Source organism: Falco peregrinus, chromosome 4, assembly GCF_023634155.1.
Source record: "Falco peregrinus isolate bFalPer1 chromosome 4, bFalPer1.pri, whole genome shotgun sequence".
Lineage (NCBI taxonomy): Eukaryota > Metazoa > Chordata > Aves > Falconiformes > Falconidae > Falco > Falco peregrinus.
In genome coordinates this window covers 39,771,706-39,794,703 of record NC_073724.1, presented here as the reverse complement: position 1 = coordinate 39,794,703, position 22,998 = coordinate 39,771,706, and the positions used below count along the sequence as shown (strand labels likewise).

The following is a 22,998-nucleotide window of genomic DNA, read 5'->3' as shown; positions in this document are numbered from 1 at the left end:
CAGGGGAAGTTGAACTTTCCTGGTAAATCCCACCACAGACTTCTGCCATCATCCATGCCCAACACAGCTAGGGCAACCCAGCTGTGCATTTTAACATACGATCAGCTGGCAAGCTGGGTGCTTTTCTATAGCACTGGGTTACAGCAAGCGGCTGGCCAAGCTTACAGTATAACTGAAAGGTTACAGCTTCACAGATGGTGACAGCAGTATGCAAGATTGCACCATGAATTAAATAATAAAATTAATAAAAAGTATAGTTGATACAGGATAATAAAATGAATGAGTGTACTAAATCATTACACAACTACTTCTTACATAATTGATTACTAAGTCTGTACTAAGAACATGAAAGAGGAGTGACTGATGTAATTTGCTGGTTATACGGACATTATTTGGAAATTCAGATAGCTTCTTAAGGCTCTGATTCTTGTCAGATTTAGTTGCAAAAACTAACAACACTCCTGCTCCCACAGCTGAAGTCAGCAGGAGTGATAAAGTCTCTAGATATTCACACTCAGTGTATCAACGTAAAACCAAAGTAAGTGGCAGTTTGTCAAGCTGTAGGATGTCAAACGGGGCTCAGGCTGAGAAGCTGACACACTGGCTGTTAGTTGGAGGCACAGTAACCTCCAGCAGATGGGCAGAGCGGACAACCGGCTGTGCTCATCTCTCTACCTGCGGTGGCTGTATCTGACAAGGATCGGGACTCAGGGCCCTTAGTATTAGGATTTTTTTTTCCCATAACAAGGCTTGTGACTTCCATTTGTGCTGGGAAGACTGATGTGGGGAAGCTATCTATCAAGAAATGGTGGATGCTTAGGTTCATCTCCACTCAAGGCAAGGTGAGCAACGGCATGTATGGGCCTACACTGATGAGCTTTTCCTAATTTCCAGTGAGTCAATCTAAAGTCAAATAGTCCACCTCCAGTGAACTGGGTCATCAGCAGTGACCTCTTTGGGAAGAAGGGCCTCTAATGCTGAAAACCTAGTGCACTGCTAAAGGGAAGTTGAGGCACTTTTCATTTCCCCTTCCAGGGCGTAGCACAAGTTGATTACGAACGCTAAGATCATCGCCTCTGCTTCGCAGTGTCTCTCAGTTATGCTCTAAGTTAATATGGATAAAAATCTGGCAAAGACAGCTTAAAACAGCTGCAGGGTTTTTTATCTTCAGTCACTTCCCAGCCTGGAATCTGCAGCTCTCAGAATACAGAAATATTAAAAAAATAAGATCCATCGAGGAGCCTCTTCCTGCAGACAGCACCTTTGATGCAGCTAATGAAGAAAGGGCTTGCTGTGCCGGCTGGCTTCGGGGTGGCTCTGGGCCCGCGGAATGCGGCTGCAGGCCGGGTCCGCAGGCGATGGCCGTCACCAGCCCCCCGCATTTCTGAACAGTCACCGCCCCAGGCAAACCCCGAAGGCCGGAGCCGCACAGGGTGACCGGGCCGCGGCGGCGGTGCCTCCCCGGCCGGCCGGCCAGCCCCGGGCCCGGCAGCTGCTCCCGCCTGCACCGCGGCCTGCAGGGCGGGCGGGAGCGGGAGGCGCAAGCCCCGTCCCCCCGGGGCCACTCCGGCGCGGCAGTGCCCGGGCAGGGCTCCCCGGACGGGCCGGCTCTGGCACACCCGCCCGGCGCCCCGTTACCGCGGCCGCCCTGGGCTGAGGCGCCTCACGCCCGGCGCCGCCAAGTCAACCCAGGCTGGCCCCGGGGGGAACCGAGCACGGCCCGGCGCCTGCCCGGCGACAGCAGCCGGGACTAGGGGACCTGCCCGCCCGGGGGCGGCGGGGGGGAGGGGCAGCCCGCGGGAACGCCCCCGCCGCGGTCAGCGGCGCGACGTCACGGGCGGGGCGGGGCGGGGCGGGGCCCCACGCGCTGCCCCGCCCCCCCGCAGGGCCCGCGAGAGCTCTGTTGCCTGGCAGCGGCGCGGCGTGACGTCACGGCAGCGCGACTGCCGCCCGCCTTCCCCGCGCCGGAAGGGGCTTGTCGCCGTGGTGACGTCGCTGCTTCCTTCTTTCGCAGCCCGGCCGGAGCACAGGTAGGAGCGCGGCTGCCGCGTCCCCCATCCGCCGCCATCCGCCCCTCGGTCGCGGCGTGGCCGCGCTGGCGCTCGCCCCGGCGCTGCCCCGTGGGCCCCGGGCGGGCCAGCGCGCGGCTTGGGGGTGCGCGGGCCACGGCCTGCTGCGGCCGGGCCGGGCGTTAACGGTGGCGGGGTGGGGGAAGGGGTGTGTGTAGCGCTGGCTCGCGCCGCCGCTAACGGCGGGCGTCGCGCGCTGCCCTCCTCCCGCAGGGCGCCATGGGCCGCGTGATCCGGGGCCAGAGGAAGGGCGCGGGGTCCGTGTTCCGCGCCCACGTGAAGCACAGGAAGGGCCCGGCCAAGCTCCGCGCCGTCGACTTCGCCGAGCGGCACGGGTACATCAAGGGCATCGTCAAGGTAGGGGCTGCCGGGGCCTGCCCGGGGGGGGCGGGGGGCGGCTGGAGGGGCCCTCGGCGGCCTCGGCATCGAGCGCCTGGGCCCTGCGGTACCTGGCCCCCTGCATCCCGCGGGTGTCCGGGATCTGCAGTTCCGGCAGCTGCGCCGAAAGGCGTTCGGGCTGTGCCTCGTTCAGGCTTCTCATGCCCTGCTGAGCCAGCCGTGTTCCCTGGAAAGCCAAACGGCGTTGGGTTTGTGACAGCGCTCAGATAAAGAAGCTGGCAGCACGTGCGATTTTCTGTCAGAGCTTTACGAATGTAGGAATATCGGCGTGCTTTGATATTGCCTAAGGATGCCCTGTACCTCATGAAACGGGGCTGGGGGGAATTGTCTGCATAATTGATTGCATCTTTAAAAATAAAAATCGATTTTTCTAAACTGTTAAGTAGTATCTTGTCATGTCAGCCCTGAGTGGTGGGGGCAGGGGGTAAGGCAGTACTTTTGTTTGGGGGATGATACGGTGTTTCAGGCGTCCTGTAGGTAGTTTTTGGGTGTCGGTGACTTAGACTGCAAACAGTGCCACTGGCTACCTGGCTAGATATTCTGCACGCCTTAGCTGTCTCTTCAGTTTTTTAGAGCAAGCTCATTTTCAGGCCATAGAGGGAACTTTCTTCACACTTGGCATAATTGATTATAAAACCGAGGTAGGTAATTTTGACTAAATTTACACATGGGGGATTTGCCTGACAGGGTTGGAAACAGCAGAAAAACCATTAATACTGGACACCAACAACATCTGAGCTTTCCTGGAAAATGGACACATCCTAAAGTGCTATAATTACTTGGCTGTAGTCTGAGTATGTGGTTTTGTATTGGAATCTCAGGCAGAGTTGACACATTTTTCCAAGAGGAAAAATCTGTGCTTCCTCATTTAGGGGCTTATATAACTTAAATGTAGTAAATACCAAAAGATTAGAAACGCTTCCATTCTAAAAAAACACGTAGAGAAATCATTGCTTATGTCCAACTTTGTCTCTGCCCCAGGGTGATTGGGCAGCTAGTGAAAGTGAATTTCTTAGCATGGAGACATCTGACATCCACACAGTGTCGGGAATAAAACAGTTCAGACATGGGTAGTTTTAAGCAGCACGCTTAACCGGAGTAGTTAACTGTTTTCTGATACAGATACTTGAGGTTGTATTCTTAGAGATGTGAATTTTCAACTCATTCATGTAGGAGAAATCAAAATCCCTCTAGAAGGGAGTATCCTCCTGAGGATTATGTAGTAGTAATAATTTTTCTAGTTCTTTGATTTCTGCAGAACCCATGACAAGTGCCGTATCCTGCTCTAAAGCACATCTGTGTCCCAACAGGATATCATCCATGATCCTGGCCGAGGTGCTCCCCTTGCCAAGATTGCCTTCCGTGACCCATACAGGTTTAAGAAAAGAACTGAGCTGTTCATTGCTGCTGAGGGTATTCATACCGGTCAGTTTGTTTACTGTGGCAAGAAAGGTAAGTCAAGACAAAGTGTGTTGCCTGAGCAGTTTCAGAATGCTAAAGCAGATGTCGTAATACCTGAAGTTGGGGATGCTTAAGTACAGTTGCGAGCCATCACAAAGCAGCAGCTTCCACTAGCTTTAAGCAAACCTGGGTTTCCTTCTTGGAGACTGCAGTCTTCTTATGCAGCCTGTTTTGATTAACAAGCCTAACTGGGATTTTTGTCAAGTGTTTGGATTGTTCTATCTCAGAGCCTTGTTTTGCCCACCTTTCTGTTACAATGAATGTGAAACTCAAGTTTCAAGTCAAACAATAAAAAGTGCCTGTGCGCGTTGCTGCTGAAGCCCTTATGCAGGGCCCTTCCGTGCACAGAGGCCCATGTTAGATAGAGTTGTACTGCAAGAGCTGGAATGAGGCTGCTGATGCTCTGATTGTTCTTTGCAGCTCAGCTGAACATCGGCAATGTTCTGCCTGTTGGCACCATGCCGGAAGGCACCATTGTCTGCTGCCTTGAGGAGAAACCTGGTGACCGTGGAAAGCTGGCCCGTGCTTCTGGAAACTACGCCACTGTTATCTCTCATAACCCTGAAACAAAGAAAACCAGAGTGAAGCTGCCTTCTGGCTCCAAGAAAGTGATTTCTTCTGCAAACAGAGCTGTTGTTGGTAAGGAGTGACAACCATGACCTTGTCAGTGAGTTTACATGCTGCTAAAGCAAGCTTTCTAACAAGGCCCTAGTTTCTAATGCTGTCTTGAAAATAGCACCATTTACAGACTGGACCAAGGATTGTGCACAGGTACAAGACACTCTACAGTTTTTTCAGTACATACATACATGTTATGCCTGTATTACTTTTTGTTAATGGTAACTTAAATTTGGAGGTGGTTTGACCTAGTGAGAGGACAGAAAAGTAGTTGTTCTTTGTCCTCAAGCTGTAATGGAATTGCTCAGCCTATAAAATCTGCAGTCCTTGGGGAAGAGCTTAGGCAGAAAACGCATTGATGGTTTCCTGCTTCTGATACATTTGAGTCTGAAGCGGTGTTGCTGGAGGTGGTGTCAGCTGGGTGAAGTATTCCAGAAGATCTGACACAGAATGGAAATAGCATTGTCAAAAAGCAGAGGGTTTACCAGGTTTGTTGTACACTTGACTGGCAGCTGAGAAGGGTGTTGTACTCAGTCAGCCAGTGACACTTGCCTACCTCTGAAAAGAAAGACACCAGAGGGAGTAATGTCTGGTCTGTCCCTCTAGTAAGATTGACTAAACAAATAACGAAATAACTAGGTGTTAAAGTTGTCGAAAATCCCTGAGCTCTTTCAATTCATACTTTCTTTAGCTGAAAACTTGTTAATGTTACCCTAGAAATTTTAGCAATAAAACTGGTAATGCTTTAGAAAGTGTTAAGCTCAATCCTGTATGTATGTATGATGGAGAAACTAATTAAAGTATGGGTCCCCTTGCAGACCACTTAGGTGTGGCTAGTAGCTTGAGTCGAATGTCACTGTTGGGGTTGGCTGGAAAATACTAGTTGAATACACAGCTGGGATTGATTGAGATGGGTCTGAAGCTTATTCTTAGAACCTGAATATTAATGAAAATTAGCCTTGTTCTTGAACACCTTTTGCACTCTTGTTTGTTGTATTTGTGGTTAACCATTCCTGCAATTGTTTCAGGAATTGTTGCTGGTGGAGGTCGTATTGACAAGCCCATCCTGAAGGCTGGCCGTGCCTATCACAAATACAAGGCAAAGAGAAACTGCTGGCCACGTGTCCGTGGTGTGGCCATGAATGTGAGTTTATTTTCAATTAGAGTTTTCACTCTTTTTTTTTTTTATGGTTTAGAAAGGTTTTGTTTGGTATGGGGAGGAGTCTGGCATGTATCTGGAAAGAAAGCTTCACAGATTACCCTGTTGTTGCATATTTAATTAGGGTAGGTAGCAGTACTTTAATTACTGCACTGTATGAAAAATGAAGCAGTTAAATTTTCTTGTTCCCTTAAATCTGTTTGTTGTTGTTAAATGTTATTACTCATCTCTGTTGTTAATTATATTGAGGACTTGCTTTCCTTTTCCACAGCCTGTAGAACATCCCTTTGGAGGTGGTAACCACCAGCACATTGGCAAGCCTTCAACCATCAGGAGAGATGCGCCTGCTGGTCGCAAAGTCGGTCTCATTGCTGCCCGTCGTACAGGTAGACTGCGGGGCACAAAGACTGTGCAGGAAAAGGAGAACTAAAGACCCAGTATGGAGTTTACAGAATAAATTTTTAAAACGGAGCTTGTGTGAAGTTCAAGTTATCTGTTGCTGAAGCGTGGCTAAGGTAGGGATGATACTCAACAGAGGAAGCTGTGAGTGGAGATGAGGTGTTTTCCTGCCCCCTTGCTCTTGAGAGGAAAAGTTTCCCTTAAGGTGCAGGGGTGGCTCACATAGAGCAGTTAAAATAATGCCAGTGATCCTGAAATGCCTGTACCAGACCACCACGAACGCACATGCCCTTACACTGATGGGATTCCAGTGGAATGCTGAGCAGGAAGAAAATCTTATTTTCTGTATCCACCCTCAAAAATAACACCATAGCTGGCCACACATAGATAGAGAGGGAAAGGTCATTTAAAAAACCCAATCAGCCACACACCTTGAAGAAAGGCACTAGATCTCATTTGGGAAAAATCTAAAAAAGCAAGGGCAAGTTTTGTTTCTGTTTATATACCCCCAGTACCGTTCATGTTCTCATGTTTTTGCTATGAGATCAGACGCTCTTGCTTATGTGCCCATATTCTGACTTGGATCTAAATTTAACACTCCTCCCAAGCAGTATCAGAAGAACAGCTGAAGTATTTAATGTTCAAATTACTACCTTGACAAGAGCCCAGATAAAGAAAGTTGTCCAGTATGTCAAATACAGTAGAAGTTTCTTCGTGTGAGAGCTGTAGTCTCAGGCTGTTGGTACAAAGAACTTCCAGAACAAGTTGCATTAAATGTGCGTGAAGGACTCGCAGGAACCAGGGGTTTCCAATTACACTTGGAATTGTTGACTCCATGTCTTTTCTAGGGAAGGAGATTCTTAACGGACACTTGCCACCTCCATTGCTGGTCCCAGGCTCTGACAGTAGCCTGCAGACTATCAGGTGGAGTTACGGTGAGAAATCTAGAGGTACAGAATAATTGCAGAAATAAATATCATACAGGGCTGAAGGCAGCTACAATACATTTAATGCAAATGTACAGGATGCAATGCTAAAAGTATCTGTAAAAAAAAAATCTGTAAAAACAAACAGTAGTATGTGGCTTTTGAAGATTTGAGTCCATTCACCAGACAAGAACAATTGCTTGTGTTGCAAAAAGTAACTGTTAATTAAAGTACAGTCTCCTTTTACGGACTTGGCTATGAATGGGAGGCTTATCATTGTTTACATCCTGTAGGCCTGAATGCACACAACACGTTCTAACTGCCCTTTCAGAAAGATCTACCTGGAAAAGAAGGCCAGGGTTGTGAAAAATGCTAGAGTATGTTCCAAACATTGCCCTGCAACCGTGCTAAACGGGGAGTTGGTGGCAGCAAAGGATGTCCATCTGGCCACACAGGAAAGCTTTTAAGTGCGTGAGTAGGTAACGGAGCAGTCCCTGGGGCTGTGCACATTTCACAGCAGTAGGACAGGATGACTTGGACAAACTGAACTAGAGGAGCAGGTGAAGCCAGAGATGAAATTTTATGGAAGTTGGTGCTTGAATAAAATTGTTGGGAGCCCATGTGTGCATGTAGGTGCAGAACTGAATTCATGATGGTGACCATCAGGCTGCAGGAACCTCTGGCACTGGTGGAACCACCACACCACAAGTACACGCAGTGAGCCAAGCCCCGTGGTGCACAGCGAGGAGGTGTGAAAGTAGCAGCTGCTTAGTGAAGCGGTGGGTACATACAGCCAGGCTGCCCAACGATTTGACAGGACAAAATAAAGGAGAGCAGTATCAGACCTTAATTCTCCCAGAGGGGAAATTACTCAAGAGGCTTAAGTCCAGTAACGTAACAAATTAAAAAAGCCACAGTGATGTTAGCAAGCGACCACTCCACCAAATGCTATCCAGGGGCAAAATGCTCCCCTCTGCCCTAGTACCGTGGGTACAAAAACTTTGTGAAAAGAAATGGGAGGGAAGAGGGAAATAAAGTCAAGACTAAGATGTCAGAGGCTCTAAAGAATCCAACCTAAAATGAAAAATGGCAAAAAACTCAAAATATGTTTTCCAAACTGAAGGACTAAATTAAGCTATAGAATGCAGGGTGAATTCCAGCAGATTACACAACAGGATATTAGGAGCAATGTGACAAGGAAAGAATAAAAAAAACCATATAAAAATATACCATTGAGTTACTGACAAGCTTACTTGCTTGGGAGGATCTGTGAAAGCACTGAATGGCAAATAAAAAAGTGACTGATGTTAACGTCAGCCACCGGCCTCTGCGTGGGCTGAATGGAGCGTCAGCCAGCTGTGGCAGGCAGGAAGTTCAGCAACAGGGTAGTGGCTCCTGAGTTTATGCTGTAGAAATCCAAAATTAAACGAGATGGGGACACTGCAAAGAAGCAAGGCACCTTCCTTTACCACCTTGGCTGGCAAGATCCTCGGTGTAGGCTTACTACTTTTGAACAACGCGATGCAAACACGGCAGTATCGTGTGGGACAGTATTCAGGCAATCAAGAGCATTTTGTCACCAGGATCTGGTGCACTTAACCGTGATCTATAGCTGGTCCTGGCATTCATGGGTGAGATTTGCCACACAGGGAAGTCAACTGATTGGAAATAGCCCCCCTTATTACCCACCTCATTTGGCATCACCTCCATCGCGCCGTACATGGATGTCTGCTGCACCTTGGTGTTACAGCTCGGGTACTGCTAAAATCGTAAATGCCAATAGAAGGAATTAAACGCTCAAGTGTCGCCCTTCTGCCTCTGCAAGAGATAGCACTGCCACCCCACCCCCCCAGCAGCCAGCAGGGTGGTCCCTCGGTTTGAAACCCTCCTTTCTGTTGAGAAGTTGCTGACCACAGACAGCAGGAAAGAGAACTACCAACCTGGTGATGGTGAAGTGGACGGACTTCTGAGCTCCTAGATTTACCCGAAGAAGCTTTAATACAAAACCACTTTGAATGCAAGTTAGCAAAATAGGTGAGAGTCTCAGTTCCCAGCCCTAATACTGCACAGAGGACACGAGCTATTATACAGATAGTCAAACTTCAGAAACAACAGCCATATTTATTATTAAAATAATAATAAAAGAAATCACCTCCTGTAAAGATTTGCACGGTTACAAGGACACCAGAAATCTTGAAATGAAGCCAACATTCTTTTAAAGAAAGATGTTAAGTGTTCATGCAGGAATTTCAGTGGTTACTTTTGCAGTATAAGGTTTTGTTTGCTAAAAGAAAACAAAACCCAAGACCATACCAGTGAAACACGAAAGTCTTCCTTTAGATGGGCTTCAAATTTCCACTCACCGAAAGACCGAACAGCACTTGCTTTATACTTTCTTGAGGGTGTATTGAGAAACACCAAGTCCTACCTAAGCACTGACATGCATCACAAATTCTTTCATCTTAATAGGACACCCTCATCAACGTTATTATCCCCTTCCAATCTACTGTCCCACCAGTATCTCAGCAGCCTGATGGCTGTTGCACAGGATTTGTGCTGAAGCACAGCAAAAGCAAGACTTCACCTAGAGATGGGCAAGGCTCACCTCTCCAGGGCTTTCCACAGCACCACCTCCCTGTCCTGCCAGGATGCCCACAAACCACCAGCCTGCCATCGCCAAGTCAGAAGAGAGGTGGCATTCCTGGAGGATCCAGAGCCTGCTACACACCAGTGCGGGGAGGGAGGAAATACAAAGGGAGATGCAAGTAACCCATGTAAGGTAGAAAAAGGTCAGAGCAGATCCACCCAGAGAATTTTTGCAAAAAGAAGAGCGGGAAACAAGTTTCAGCAACACAATTATAATGCTGACTGTTATGTTGAAGTTACTGGGTAAATGCATATCAAAACCAAGAGACAGACTGGGCCACATTTTCAGCTAATGTAAAAACCCCCAGGAGCCCAAACTCTAAAAGGTTTCAGGGAGTCAGGTGGAATCAGGCGATTGATAAATCATTGTGTATTTCACAGTCTCTGTAAGTTAAATTAAAAATTGACTTTTTTTGTCCTGTGGCATTAACAAATTCTCAGAGAAACGTGAGAACAGAACACATTCGTGGGAGTCACTTCATTTTTGCCGTTTTCATCAAAAGCTTTCTTCCCCCAGTTTACAGTGCACGTGCACACACACACACCCAACCCCCCAAACTGGTAATGATCTACTGGGATACATCCAAAATTTACCTTAAGAATTCTTATTTTTGCTAACACATCAATGTCCGGAGAACTCACGTGCACAACCACTCAGATAGGTTGCATCAAGTGAACAGATCTATGATAAACTCGGTCAGGTGTTACCTGCTTTCACAGATGTCTTGTTTAAATTGGTTTTTTTTATTTAATGTTAGTACTACAAATTTCCAGTAATTTGCCATTGTTTCGTATTGTCATTTACATGTCTTCAAAGCCAGTGCCAAGAGCAAACACAGTAAACCAGTGGTTTCCATTAGCTCTCCGTTACACCCACTCCAAATTCCTTTTACATGATGGCCCTCGCTCTGGTTGAGCAAAGCAGCTGGGTAATTGGCACATCAGGGAAACACGGGTAAGGGCAGCTATCCAGCAGCCTGCGCTGGCTTTTGACAGCCTGGGGTGTGAAAGGACGCCTGTCCCTGGAATAACCACTCGGCACCAAGGAGAGGCAAGCGCAGTTCACAGAAGCCTTTGGAGTGGTCCCCAGGAACGTTCCTATGCAGCCAGTTCTTCTCCAGTGACTACAGCGCAATCGAGTCAGTCCTTACGTGCTATAATAGATTCAAAGGCAAGAGCGAACCTGGCTACTTCCCCCGAGTTGAGGGAACCCCAGCTTTATTGCCCTGTCTTCATCACAGCAAGTCTTCCATCAACAGCTTCATTATATGGCATTTTAATAAACCCAACACAAAAGTCCTCCACTAGCCCATTCTTCAGTTAAGTCCACATTTTATTTACGGTTTGCTGTTGGTACTTCAATCAGACTTATATACACATGATCTAAAACCTACATCAAAATCACGTTGACTGCTCTGAAGACAGAGAGAAGTGACACGATTGAAGTTTTCTTCCACAGCTACATGGTAAGTCTGCATTCCCGCAGCAGTTTTTTGGTTCGGTTTGCAGAAGCGTTCAGAAAGCCAGTGCCAGGTCTCTCTCAGGCTCGCAGTGGGAGGGTTGCACAGTTCTCTTTCAGCATTTCGGTCTCACACACAACCACGGTAGCAATCGGAAACATTTCTTTCTAGATGAACACCTGGGTTGATCTACAGAATTCTGGCTTTTCACATTCCGGCATCTCTCCCTTTCTAAACCCCCACCGCGCCGACATAGCTGGCAACCCACACACCTTCCCGCGATTGTGTTATTTGAACAGTGTTAGTTGCAAAAGGGTTTTATGCTACTTCACATGGGTAGAGGCAGCATGAGAGACTGAGTAGAGGCAGCATGAGAGACTGAGTAGAAGCGTTTGTGAGTCCAAGTGGTGCCACTTGAAAAATGCCCGTTCCTTCATTTTGATGCAAACATACCTACGACTGCTGGGAGTCACATTGCGAATGACTTTGTACACCCCCAAGGGACAGGGGCTGCCCTCTGCCTGCCCCTGCCCGGGCATCTCTGTGCCCACGCTGGCCTGACCCAGAGGGAACTCGTGCTGCTCAAGCCACTTACCCACACAGCAGCCCGCAGCGGCTCGGCCACGCGTGTCAAGAGGTAGAAAGTATTAACAGAACCACCTTGCAAAGCCTCTCGCTCAGCTCGCTCCCTTCATTATTTGCTCAGAGGTTTCAACCCTGTACAGATCTTAGAGCTAAGAAAAGTAATAGAAAATGCTTTGTGTGCTACTTAACTTTCTGCTAGAAAGCAATTCTTCAGTGCTCGGGGAAGCTTGTGGTTTAGGGGAGTTCACACCCGCTGGTCCCAGCCGAGTGCGTGAGCCCAGACAAAGCGCGCTCAGCGATTCCAGTTCCCGAGGGATTTCACATGGCGTGACCTCTCTCCCTTCAGTGAAGGGTTTCCATTTCTACTAATTCACCTGTCCTCAATCATGCAGCAGGACAGGCAGGTAGGATCTGTGAGCATCATTAGATCTTGATGACCTAGTCTTCATGGTTCTAAGCTTTTGAATTTGCTTCCAGAAGACTAAGGACTCTGAAGCACCTGCCCGATACTTAAATACTATTAAGAATATTAAAGAGTGTCCAAGTTTTCCATCAGCATTCTCTTCCAAAGTAGATTCCAGTGAACCTACCATTTTTATTCATCTGTAAACTAACTGTTTGAGATAGGAAACAAAGAAAAAAATACGAACCGAAGGAACACCCCCCCCCAAAACCAAACACCACCCAATAAGCCATCTGAATTAAAGACTGCCATCAGTAGTATGAAGCTTTCATATCCCACATAAATTCTGACAAGATTTTGGAGATGACAAAGCCCACCTGGTCAAGGCTGTGGTTGCTGCTACTACGTGTAGCAGCTAACAGCAAAACAGCAGGTGTAGGCAGACAAGGAGGTAAAAAACATCATGGCAAGTGCAGAAACCACAAAAATATTAAATAGAAAATGATACTGGCAATCTAGAGTGAGAAACTTGGTAAGAAAGAAATCCTAGGAAATGACAGATGGGAATTCAGGAATGATGGGCAGGAACTGAGCAGCATTTCCATAAATAAAGCTACAAAATCGGCCAATACCTTTAAAAGATGCATGCCCAGAAGTATCATTACAGAAAAGGAATGTAACTGCTCACTTAATGGCTCAGGTGAAACCACACTTGAAAAGCACTCGTCCAGTCCTGGTCATTGTATGAAAACAGGAACAGCACACCACAACGCTGAAAGTGGAAATGTGGATTAGGGAGCTGGCTCATACGGGAAAACAAACATTTAAAGGTTTTGCTCTGGTAAGGACTAAAGGGGACATAACTGCAAATGCATCAGGAAGCTGCATACTATGCAGCTGACACGGCTTAGGGCAATATAAACCAAGTTACCAGAATAGCAGTCGTAAATTAAAAATTTATCAGACATTTTAAATAGCATAGAGGCAGAAGAGAAGGGAATGATCTTATTTTTCTGCACTGGAAGCTTTTCTGTGGTTATATTTTGAATGAATTCATAGAACCCGTTTTCCTTTTTTCTCCTATTTTCATTATTCAAGGTTATCTCATCATTAAAAACCTGTAAGACATTTGCACATTATTTTGACCATTGCAGAATGATGTCATTTCAGAATTGTGCTGATGTAATTAAGGCGAAATTAAGATACTTCCAAGGAAAGAGCTTGTAGGTCAGTTTTATCATCAAAAAGTGGTTTTAAGGAATTCTAAAGCTAAAAAACAGAGTTGGGTATTTAAAATCTGATTAAAAATAGCCCTTACTTAGGAGAGTGTTTTTCTCCTTCGGAAACTGTTTCCCCTGTGCTTGTTTTGATTTCATTGTCAGCAAAGAAGTGTAAATGAAGCAAGTATGATCGCTGCCTTTCGTGCCACTCACTGACTCATTGGGTTTCATCCCTGCAACACATCACCAACTTCAACGCCGAAGAAGAAAACGTACTGAGCTTTACAGAGCTGTTTGCTGTCGTCTTGCTCATGAGGCCACTTGCAAGAGTAAGAGAAATCATGCAGAAGGATGTAGCTGGGTTTCTTTCCCCTTGCTTTATGTTTATTTAGTACCACTGTGCAGCATGATTTACCAGACTGTCCCTACTTCTCCCCCAGAGAGCCTCTTCTGTCTTGCTCTAGAGAGAAGGCAGGTTTAGACTTTACCCCCATAACCTCATGGGCTGTGAGGAAAGTGGTGTCACGAACACGATACGGGACGTGATGACAGGGAGCCAAAATTACTGTTGTCTTGATTACACTGTGCTGGAGCAGGGCCACAAACGGGGAAACTCCCATACCTGTCTTAAGAAATGTGAGGTCAGCATCAGCATCAAACCCTCCCAAAAATTAAGATGCGTGTCTTCCATCACAGGGGTGAATTTGCTTTCAGTCTGAATTTGCAAGTGTGGATTAACAAGGTTTAACTAAGATATTTAAGCATTTAATTGGTTACTCCACAGATTTCCTAACATGCCACTTCTTCCTCAAATTTATATAGTTAGTCTTTAACTTTCATTTGAAGCTCAATTAATTGCACTGAAAGCCTCACCCCAATGCCTAGTAACTGGAACACGGGCCAACAAAAACACTGAGCCGCTTTTCCTTGACATAGTTTATCAGCCTATTCGTTTCTGGCAAAAGACTCAGAGGTAGACAAAATGCAGTGAAACCAAAAATGAAGTAAATTGCTACTGCAGCCATCTTTTGCCCATTTTAGCTTTGGCGGAATGGCTAATCTCATTCTCTTCTGGAACTTGGGAAACAGTTCCAAAACTTCCTATACGTAAGTTCTTCATTATACGTACGCTACAACACACAAGCTAGGCACAACAAAGTGGCTGAGAAGGCATAATAGCAATTACCATAACACAATTTTCTCATGATGTCTAAAATAAAGTTTCACTCTCAAAGAAAAAAAAAAGTGAAATGTCATTGTGGAATTTCATTTCTTTCTGGCTCAATTTCAGCAAGATAGACTAGCTTTAAAAATAGGAAACTTCAATTTTTACATCTGGTAGTTAGCAGCAGAAAAATAATGTGAAAAATTCCAATCAAGCAGAGTCCTTTTCTGCTTGTGCATCCCCACAAAATCAGGTGCTGCATGGCAAGCAAGCTCGGACTGAACCCTGTGCAATCCCATTGTTGTCAATGGCGACCAACTCTGACAACTCTGTGACTGCAACTTAGTACATTTACCGGTACAAGTAGTAACTGAATTCCTTTTATATATGGCTGTACTGATTTTTTTAACACTAACAGTAGCAAGTGTTAAAAAACTTATTTTAGTCACTAAACAACCACAATCCAAATGTACAATGGGGGAAATTGTGTAGCAAGGTTATGGATTTCCCCCTAGGTCAAACTGCACATTAACCACCCTGTAACATCACCTGTGAATTTCCAGTTTCTATTTGACATTAGATCCTGATGTTCTCAGGAACACGAGTAATTGCTTTACTATTTATTAGCTCATTTTACGGAAGACCAGAGATTCCCTAGTAACTTCTGAACAGAAAACAGGACTGAAGTTAGTGATGGGGGAAATAAATCTTTAGGCACTTTGAGAACTACTATTTTAAAGTGTGCCATCAACAATGAGGTACTGTGTATCGCCTGAAAACGACCACTGCCAAAATGCTGTGACTGCAACATGCGTATTAAACTTCTTGCTTGTACCATATTTAAGTACAATTCAAAAATGTTTTGCCCAGAGTGAAGAAAGCATTGCACCTTTTATGGTAGCTATTCGTTTAAAAGCAGCAGCTGCAACACACAATAGAGGCTGCCCTTCTCCAAAGTCACAAAGATGCACAATATTCTCAACCTGCCACCTGAAAAACCGCCGCCACTGCAGCCATTCTCAGCTCAGGGATACGGGTGTGCATGACTGAAGGGTCACAGCCCTAAGTGTCACAGGTTTGACATGTCTCTACAATCATTGCACAATGAAAAGCAAACACATTTGGCAAGGCTGAACTAGCACATCGTATATTTTACCTATAGAGTAAAAAATATGTAATAATCGCCTCTGAGATAGCTTGTTTATCAATTACTGGTCCAAATAAGAAGTATTTCAACTTCACTACTCAGGATAGACCTTTTGAGTTAAAACCGCCAACAGGCATTCCCAAACGTAAATGGGAACACTTTATCCAAAATTACTAAGTCCAGGTAAAATGGTATTACTAAAAAAATATGAAAAAGTCTGAATTGAACTTGAGCACTAGGGAAAATGTGGAAGCATAGAAGTTGATCACTACTACACAGCATATTCAAAAATCTTCTGCGTCCCTTCCTTAATACACGAAATGAGTAAGAATGCATTTATGACCAAATTTTCCTTTGTTAATTTCAAAATTACAGACCTTTGATAAGCAGCTTTGTTTCTATCAACTCATTTGTAAAAAACACCATCAAGCTTGTGCTCATTAAATATATATATATAAAAACATACAAAAAGTACAAGATAAATCACATTAAGAAACTTTTACAGTGTAATTGTCCTGATTATTTTATTCTTAAGGGCCAAATTTTTTTGTGCACAGAATCTCAATGTGACTGTTGTTCCAGAATTCAGCATAGTGCCACTGCACAGCATTCACCTTTCTGTGCAGTCCGTTAAAAAAAAAAAACCACCAAAAAACAAAAACAAAAAAAACCAAAAAACAACACACACCACAGGACAAAACATTCTTCTTAAATCAAATTCTATTTGTGAATTCAGCAAAATAATTTCTATAAAATAAAACAGCAAAATATTTAAATAGTATAGGGTGGGCTGTATCTGTTTTGCAGGGGTATTTGGTTTTTAAACAGGTTCCAAAAAAATTACACACATTCAAGTTACCAATTTTCATTTAAATACAGTATTTACTGATGCGTTTCTTTAAGTCTTTAAACAAATGTTTATTCTGGAATAGAGATACCTCAGAATTGTATTTGACTAACCAGTAGTTTCTTTTATAATTAAACCCTGCTTCTAATGTTAAGATTTCCTGTATAATGGATAAAGAGCTAAGACAATTCTCGCTTTCAAGTAGAACTGTGAACGAGCAGAAAACCAGCAAGTTAACTTGGTGCAGTGGCACTCACAAGTACTCTGTGATTTTGTTGACTTCCACTTCACTGGGATGCAGTAGAAGGAAAGTGTTAGAAGTTTATCTAATAAGCTCTACCAAAGAAACAAAACAAGCACACCAAATACAGTCTATTATGCTCCAGGCATCCTGGCATAGCAAATTTTTGCATATTTGTTTTAAATCTTTTTAATTCCTATTACTGAAAACTAAGTGTTCTTTACCCCACCCAGAGACAGAACTGTCAAACATCAGAAGTGAGGAACATATGTGAAACTGAAACCCACTTGTTTGTCACATTTTCCCTCCCCATTTTATAGTCTAGGTGTAAGAAGAAAAAGTTCTGAGCAAGACAGTTGTCACATTGGGACAACTGCTGTTACCTTGGTTGTTGGTGGTTTTTTTTTCCCCCTCATTGGCTACACTAACTTGGTGTGAAGCCATGCTAAATGTTACAGCATAACTATAGCTTCAAAGTGATTAACCTAATACCAGAATGAAAAAGGCAATGAAAAAAGATCTAGAAACAATGTTACATCACCAATTTTCCACATCAACCAAATAATTAAAAGGTTACCAGCCATTACGTTGCTCATAGTAAAATCGACTCCAGTGGCAAAGAATTAACATGAAACTATTTTTGTGGTTGACATGGACAGGCTTTTTCATCAAGGAGTTGATCCGACTGCCATGAGGCAGGCAACACTGGTTGCAGAGCGCAGCAGATATATCAAGAAATTATTTTTTTGTTTTTGTAGATCTGTGAGTCTCATCAAGACAAAAAAAATGTTTCTTGCTCAAGAATTAACAGTCAAACATTAATATACTATATACACCTTTGCCATTTACACATTAGCATCAGGCCATTTATTACAAAACACTATACACTTTCCACTGCAGGCGGGTTATATATTGACAGCAATTTTCTGCAGATAAGACAGTGAATAGACTCTCCACTCCATGTTGATTAGGAATAGTTTTTCTAGTTTTAAATATTAGCCAGACACAGAGAAAGGTTGGACTGTAAGGCCTGGGTGCACAGTCTTGATGGAGCAAGTTAATTGATTATGTGCATTTCACTAATCTTTTGTCTGAGGCGGGGAAACTTCTTCACTGCCTTCATAATTTTCTTGTGCTCGTTGGCCAGTTCGCTGAGGGTTGTTCATATGATGTGCTGCTGGGCCTGTATATGGCTGTCCATGCACGTGGTTATTCTGTAATAAAGCATAAACATTTTACAGGGACGTTAAACCTGGGGGCTGTTTCCTGACTTGTTTTCCCCCTCCTTTACATTCAGACTATCGAAAAAAGCATCCTCAAGTACAGTGAACCTCTCGTGTAGTAACATCCATATGAACACACATCACAGTTTCTTCATTCCTCCGAATCAAATCTTGCACTTACCTTTTTAATTTAAACAGAAGGTAAATAAACTTTCAAGTTGTAAGGATAAAAGGATTAGACGAAATCGTAATCTCAGCTTTAGAAAAACAGTTACATGCAAAGCAAAAGCAGCAAGAAAGAAAAAAAGGAGACAAAAGAGGCTGCCTGTGTGCTGCGGACATTAAACTGTGCACGTTACTGTCAAGATTCAACTAGCATGAATTTTTTTTCCCCAAGATGATGTAAAAAGCATATCTGTATTAATGAAGCATACTTCAATTTTTAAGAGAGAAAACTTTAATATTACAGAACTGAATGAAATCTAGACCAGTAGTTTTCTGCAGGTGCTCTGCCCCTATTTAAAAAGTCACCTGGCAAATGAAAACATCTCATTTAGCTGTAGTTTTGCAGAGCTTAACCAACTGTGGAGAAACTAGGAATATGACGATTGTGTGTATTAGTGAGAAATGCCATCTCTTGCAAGAAAGTGAACACATCACACGGATAACGGTGAGGTTACAGTATGTGTCTGAACTCAGGAGCTCAGAAAGGAGTGGGAAAATCTGCATGACTTACCAACTGCTCTGCTGAGAACGGCAAGTAAGGAAAGCAAAATGGAGGGGAAAATGGGTTTGGGCAGGAAAGGAAATTAAATTAGCCGATTTGGAATATATAAAATTAATTGGAACAAAAAATGGCAACTAAGTGGGGGATCTACTAATTTACTCAATTCAATAAAAAAACTGGTTATGATTTCTTTCAGAAATGGCTTTTCCACTGAAAAATATTTCCAAAGCGGCCACATAACATAAAAACAGATTTAGATTTTACATATACTTCAGCTTTAAAGGTAAGTGTTCATAGCACAAATCAGATGTAACAAAGCTATCTGTGTTTTTCTGAAAACCTTCCAGTTACTCAGACTAAAATCCAGGCCTCGAGGCTTGATTCTCTATTTAAAAACTAGAAATCCAAAAAAATATTATCAATGTCAACAAATATGACAGAATCAAATTCAGTATGCACTAGACTGATGACATCTGTCCCCTACTCTTTCTGTGGATGATTAATTCCTGATCTGGAAACATTAAAATTCTCACCTGAAACGGATGGTGAAACTGTTCCTGGCAAAATGCAGGTTTACCTTTATTCCTCCAAGTATGATATTTGATAGTAACATGCTTCTGGCTAAATGCCTATAATTTAAGTTACCATAAATGCTAAAAAGCCCAAAAGCTAACCTGAATAATCGGTTCATCTCTAAGCTTTTACCTGTTGGTACTGGGAACCAGGCGAATGGGGATATAGTGGAGCATCTTCAGGTGGAGAAGACTCGTGCTCATCTGGGGCATCAGGATCATCTGGTTCCTGAAGTTTGAAAAAACATTTAATTTACTTAGGTAAAACATATTATGATGATTCTATCTAGAACCAATCCCACATGCAAGTGATTGTTTCAGACATGCTTGGAGAAAAATCCCACCCCATCATGTCACCCACAGCTTGTACTGTACTACATAAAAATTCCCACTATCAACGTATTACTGGAAAAGCAGACCCATTCATAATCTACTTTAAATGGTCAGTTTCAATTCTATACTGCTAATTCTTTCAGTGAGAGATGTCTACAGAAACAGTAATAAAGTGGAAAAATGCACAGGAGTATGTAACTGAAGCCAACAAAAATAGAAATCTGTATTTATAAAATACTTACAAAATGTGTTACCTCTATAATGACCAGAGACTATTGCTAAGGTTAATTACAGAAGCACTTTACTCCATTTTTTTACCATACGTATTAATACTGTACCTCCTCTGGGCAGAGTTCACAAGCTTTTGCAAGAGTCATTCTAGCACTGTGTGATCTCTCTAGGAAGTAGCCATTTGATGTTTCATTGCTTTGTATTGGTGGAGACCAATTATTATAGGTGTACTGGGGATTGCCAGTGTATGGTCTACGCTCAAGCTCATCTCCAAGCCATTCTACTGCCCAGGTCCATTTTCTTTTCAAATCTCCATTGCTCTGCAGATGGAAAATTAACAATTCAAAATTATTTTCTTTATTCTTCAAAATAGAAATACTTTACCCTTCCTATGCATCAGCTATCAGTGAACAAACAATAACACATGCTGATGCTTAAAAGACTCTACAACATATCCTTTTTTGCAGAAATAAAACTTCAGATTTGAAATTAAGTCTGTGGATTTGCAGCTGTATCACAGAATCATGAGTACAAGTTTAACCAAATTGCTCTCTCAGTCCCATACACTGACCTTCTGATAAAGGAAGGTTCAAATGAGTTGTATGTGGAAGCTGTAATTTCATCTAGATGACGAAAACTGAATAAAGGTGTGGGGTCTTTTGTGTTGTGGGTTTTTTTGTGTGTTTTGGTTTTTTGTGTTGTGGTTTTGTTTTGGTTTTGCAACACAGAACTGGGTAAAAAAGCAACAAGAAACAGAATTAACATTATCACCTGAAGGATCTGGTAGGCTACAGGACAGTTGCTGAAGAGAGCTACCATGCACTTTATACACTGGTAAGCTCTCTTCTGATAATGATTCTTAGAGCGCTGAATGGTGTCAAAAAGTCCATCCCTGTCATCCGGGATTCCCTTAAGTGCATTGTGAATCCTAAAAAACAAACAAACAAACAAACCCCAAAAAACACACAACCCAAAACTCTGTGTTACAAGTTTTAGTATTTGAATTAGGGCTTCACTTACAATGTAATTATAAAAGGGATAGCTCATATTCTGACTTCTGGTTTTAGTAAAGAGGGTTTTTTAAAATCACAAAGCTAACTTTACACATCACATATATAACATTTAAATATTGTAAGTATTTAAGTATTAACGTTAAAATATTTAAACATTGGTAATATTTAAACTCTGAATAAGATACATAACATACAAGTATGATTATTCTAATCACAGCAATCAACTTCAACTGGTCAATTTTTGTTACTGATTTTTAAAAATCAGCTGCATTTACAAAACAGACCTGTTAGCCCAACAGGTCCTTACAGAACCATAACAGTTAAATCCTCAGCAGAAGGGTTACTTACGTTACAGTTATGCTTCTCAAAGATAGGGTCTTTTAGATGCAGTTCCTCTGAAGAGGCACAAATAGTACGTATTTGTGCATGGGCCTAAGGGACTTGGGCACTCCCTGGAACTAAGCCTACTTTCTGTGCCTTCTGCTCTTGAACAAGGAGTAGAGGAATTAACTGTCACCCTGAAACTGTGCAAGGATTGAGAACTGACATACTTTTGGCTTTGAAAAAAAGTCAGAGGGCAGCCCAGAACCTACACTTGAAGAGCTACACTCGCTGTAAGAAAAGCAGCTGCCCTCTTTCCTCATAGCCCTGGCAACGGTCAGTGAATAGACTCCAGGCCACCAGCAACCTAGACTCCATCTGTAAAGTGATGATGAGCTTTTACTTCAGCTGATTTAACTTAATAGTACTTGTACACTATTATCCCAAACTTGGCATTGGAACTTGTCAAATCAAGAGACGTTTCTGAGAGCAGGTCTGATGTCAAGGAACAGCAGCAGCCATCTCACAGTACAAGAATACAAGGAGCACTGAAGGATGCATGCTGCCTAAGACCAGGTGTTTGTTTTCTAAGAGTTAGAAGATAATATCATTTACTATGGACAGTTACGTTATTTGTTGTTTTCTTTTTTTGTTTGGTTTGGTTTTTTCGGTGGGTTTTTTTGAACGAGACAACAAAGATCACTAAACCTCTTATGTTTATCACAGCAAACAAGAACAGGACAGAGACCAGTACTTCAAGCTACTGCCGGAACTGGCAGCAAGAAATCAGCGGATGACAGCTGCTACTTAATACCCTTCTGTTGAAGCCCAACACAACTCCAACAAACACTGCTATTCCTGAGACTGCAATCTTGAATATGCAGTGATGTACGTCTCCAGTTACAGTGAAAGCCATACTACAACATTCAGCCTCCTTCACACCCATTTTTCCCAACATAGCACCATCGCAAACAACCACTTCTATTATGTCTCACCTGCGCTTCCACCCTAAAACTTATTACTTTACATCTAGTAATGTATGCCCATCCTCCAGTGTTCTGTGGACTTAAAGACATCTTCTGGAAGTATTTGTTTATCAGGAAGAAAATACAAACAAACTGCATTACATGTGCGTTACATATACATATATATGCAAAACCGAAAAGCCTATGTATAAAGGGTATTCTCGTCCCTTACCTAAGCTGTAATTTCTGTAAAGAAAATGAAGAAATCCCTCCAACTCAGTCTTCGTGTTTTGCAGCACAGTTAAGCCAAACCACCATCTTCTTTTAAGAGTCATCTTCTAAAGTAAGGCTAGCCAACTGATAAAATCCTAAGAGCGCAGTCTACTTCTACAGGTTAAGTACACGAGTTCACTCCAATACCTTTGCTGCACATGGCAACTGTGCTCTTACTGAAAGTATTTTCAATGTTGTATGACACATGGTCACAAATTTTTTAGTAAATCTGATACTACCTATATTCACTTATGAAACTGAGATTTTGAAATACTGACAGGTAGCACGCTGACAACCTTTCTGTTACCTCACCTACTACTACTTCTATACAAAACTTCTGAAAGATTGACTATTCTTGCAAACAGTAATTGCAATAATTACATTTTTTTAATCTCTGCTTCAAAAGCCTTATTCTTTAGACATACCAAAATTAGGTTTGAAACTTAATGTTTTAATATATTAAAGTTAAAATTATCTTCAAATGTGAAGATGTAGAGAGTATTTATGTATGAAGTATGTTTTTCTCCCAAGTTTACACTTCATGCATGTCTTGGCATCACTATGACTGACATGCTTTTAGTAAGACCAGACTATT

General features: G+C 43.1%; 2 protein-coding genes across 3 annotated transcripts in view; one reads left to right on the top strand and one right to left on the bottom strand.

Moving 5' to 3' along the window:
• The first annotated feature begins 1,924 nt into the window (after positions 1 to 1,924).
• Positions 1,925 to 6,177, top strand: RPL8 (ribosomal protein L8). Its single transcript, XM_055802313.1, has 6 exons — positions 1,925 to 2,030; positions 2,283 to 2,426; positions 3,779 to 3,920; positions 4,350 to 4,568; positions 5,576 to 5,691; positions 5,978 to 6,177. The coding sequence occupies exons 2-6, from the start codon at positions 2,289 to 2,291 to the stop codon at positions 6,134 to 6,136; spliced, it is 774 nt and encodes a 257-aa protein (XP_055658288.1). The 5' UTR covers positions 1,925 to 2,030; positions 2,283 to 2,288; the 3' UTR covers positions 6,137 to 6,177.
• Positions 6,178 to 16,359: 10,182 nt separating this feature from the next.
• The window catches only part of USP9X (ubiquitin specific peptidase 9 X-linked), a 106,324-nt gene continuing 99,685 nt past the window's right edge, over positions 16,360 to 22,998 (bottom strand). For both annotated transcript variants that reach the window (XM_055802311.1, XM_055802312.1), the window contains exons 42-45: positions 20,603 to 20,759; positions 19,939 to 20,151; positions 19,401 to 19,496; positions 16,360 to 17,959 (exon numbers count right to left, since the gene is read on the bottom strand). In XM_055802311.1, coding sequence (XP_055658286.1) covers positions 17,825 to 17,959; positions 19,401 to 19,496; positions 19,939 to 20,151; positions 20,603 to 20,759 — 601 coding nt within the window. In that variant the 3' untranslated portion in view covers positions 16,360 to 17,824. The remainder of the gene's footprint in view (positions 17,960 to 19,400; positions 19,497 to 19,938; positions 20,152 to 20,602; positions 20,760 to 22,998) is intronic.

Coding starts and splice junctions, on each gene's coding strand:
- RPL8 (XM_055802313.1), top strand. CDS start 2,289: ATGGGCCGCGTGATCCGGGGCCAGAGGAAGGGCGCGGGGTCCGTGTTC. Junction 2,427..3,778: donor ACATCAAGGGCATCGTCAAG/GTAGGGGCTGCC, acceptor GTGTCCCAACAG/GATATCATCCATGATCCTGG. Junction 4,569..5,575: donor TGCAAACAGAGCTGTTGTTG/GTAAGGAGTGAC, acceptor CAATTGTTTCAG/GAATTGTTGCTGGTGGAGGT.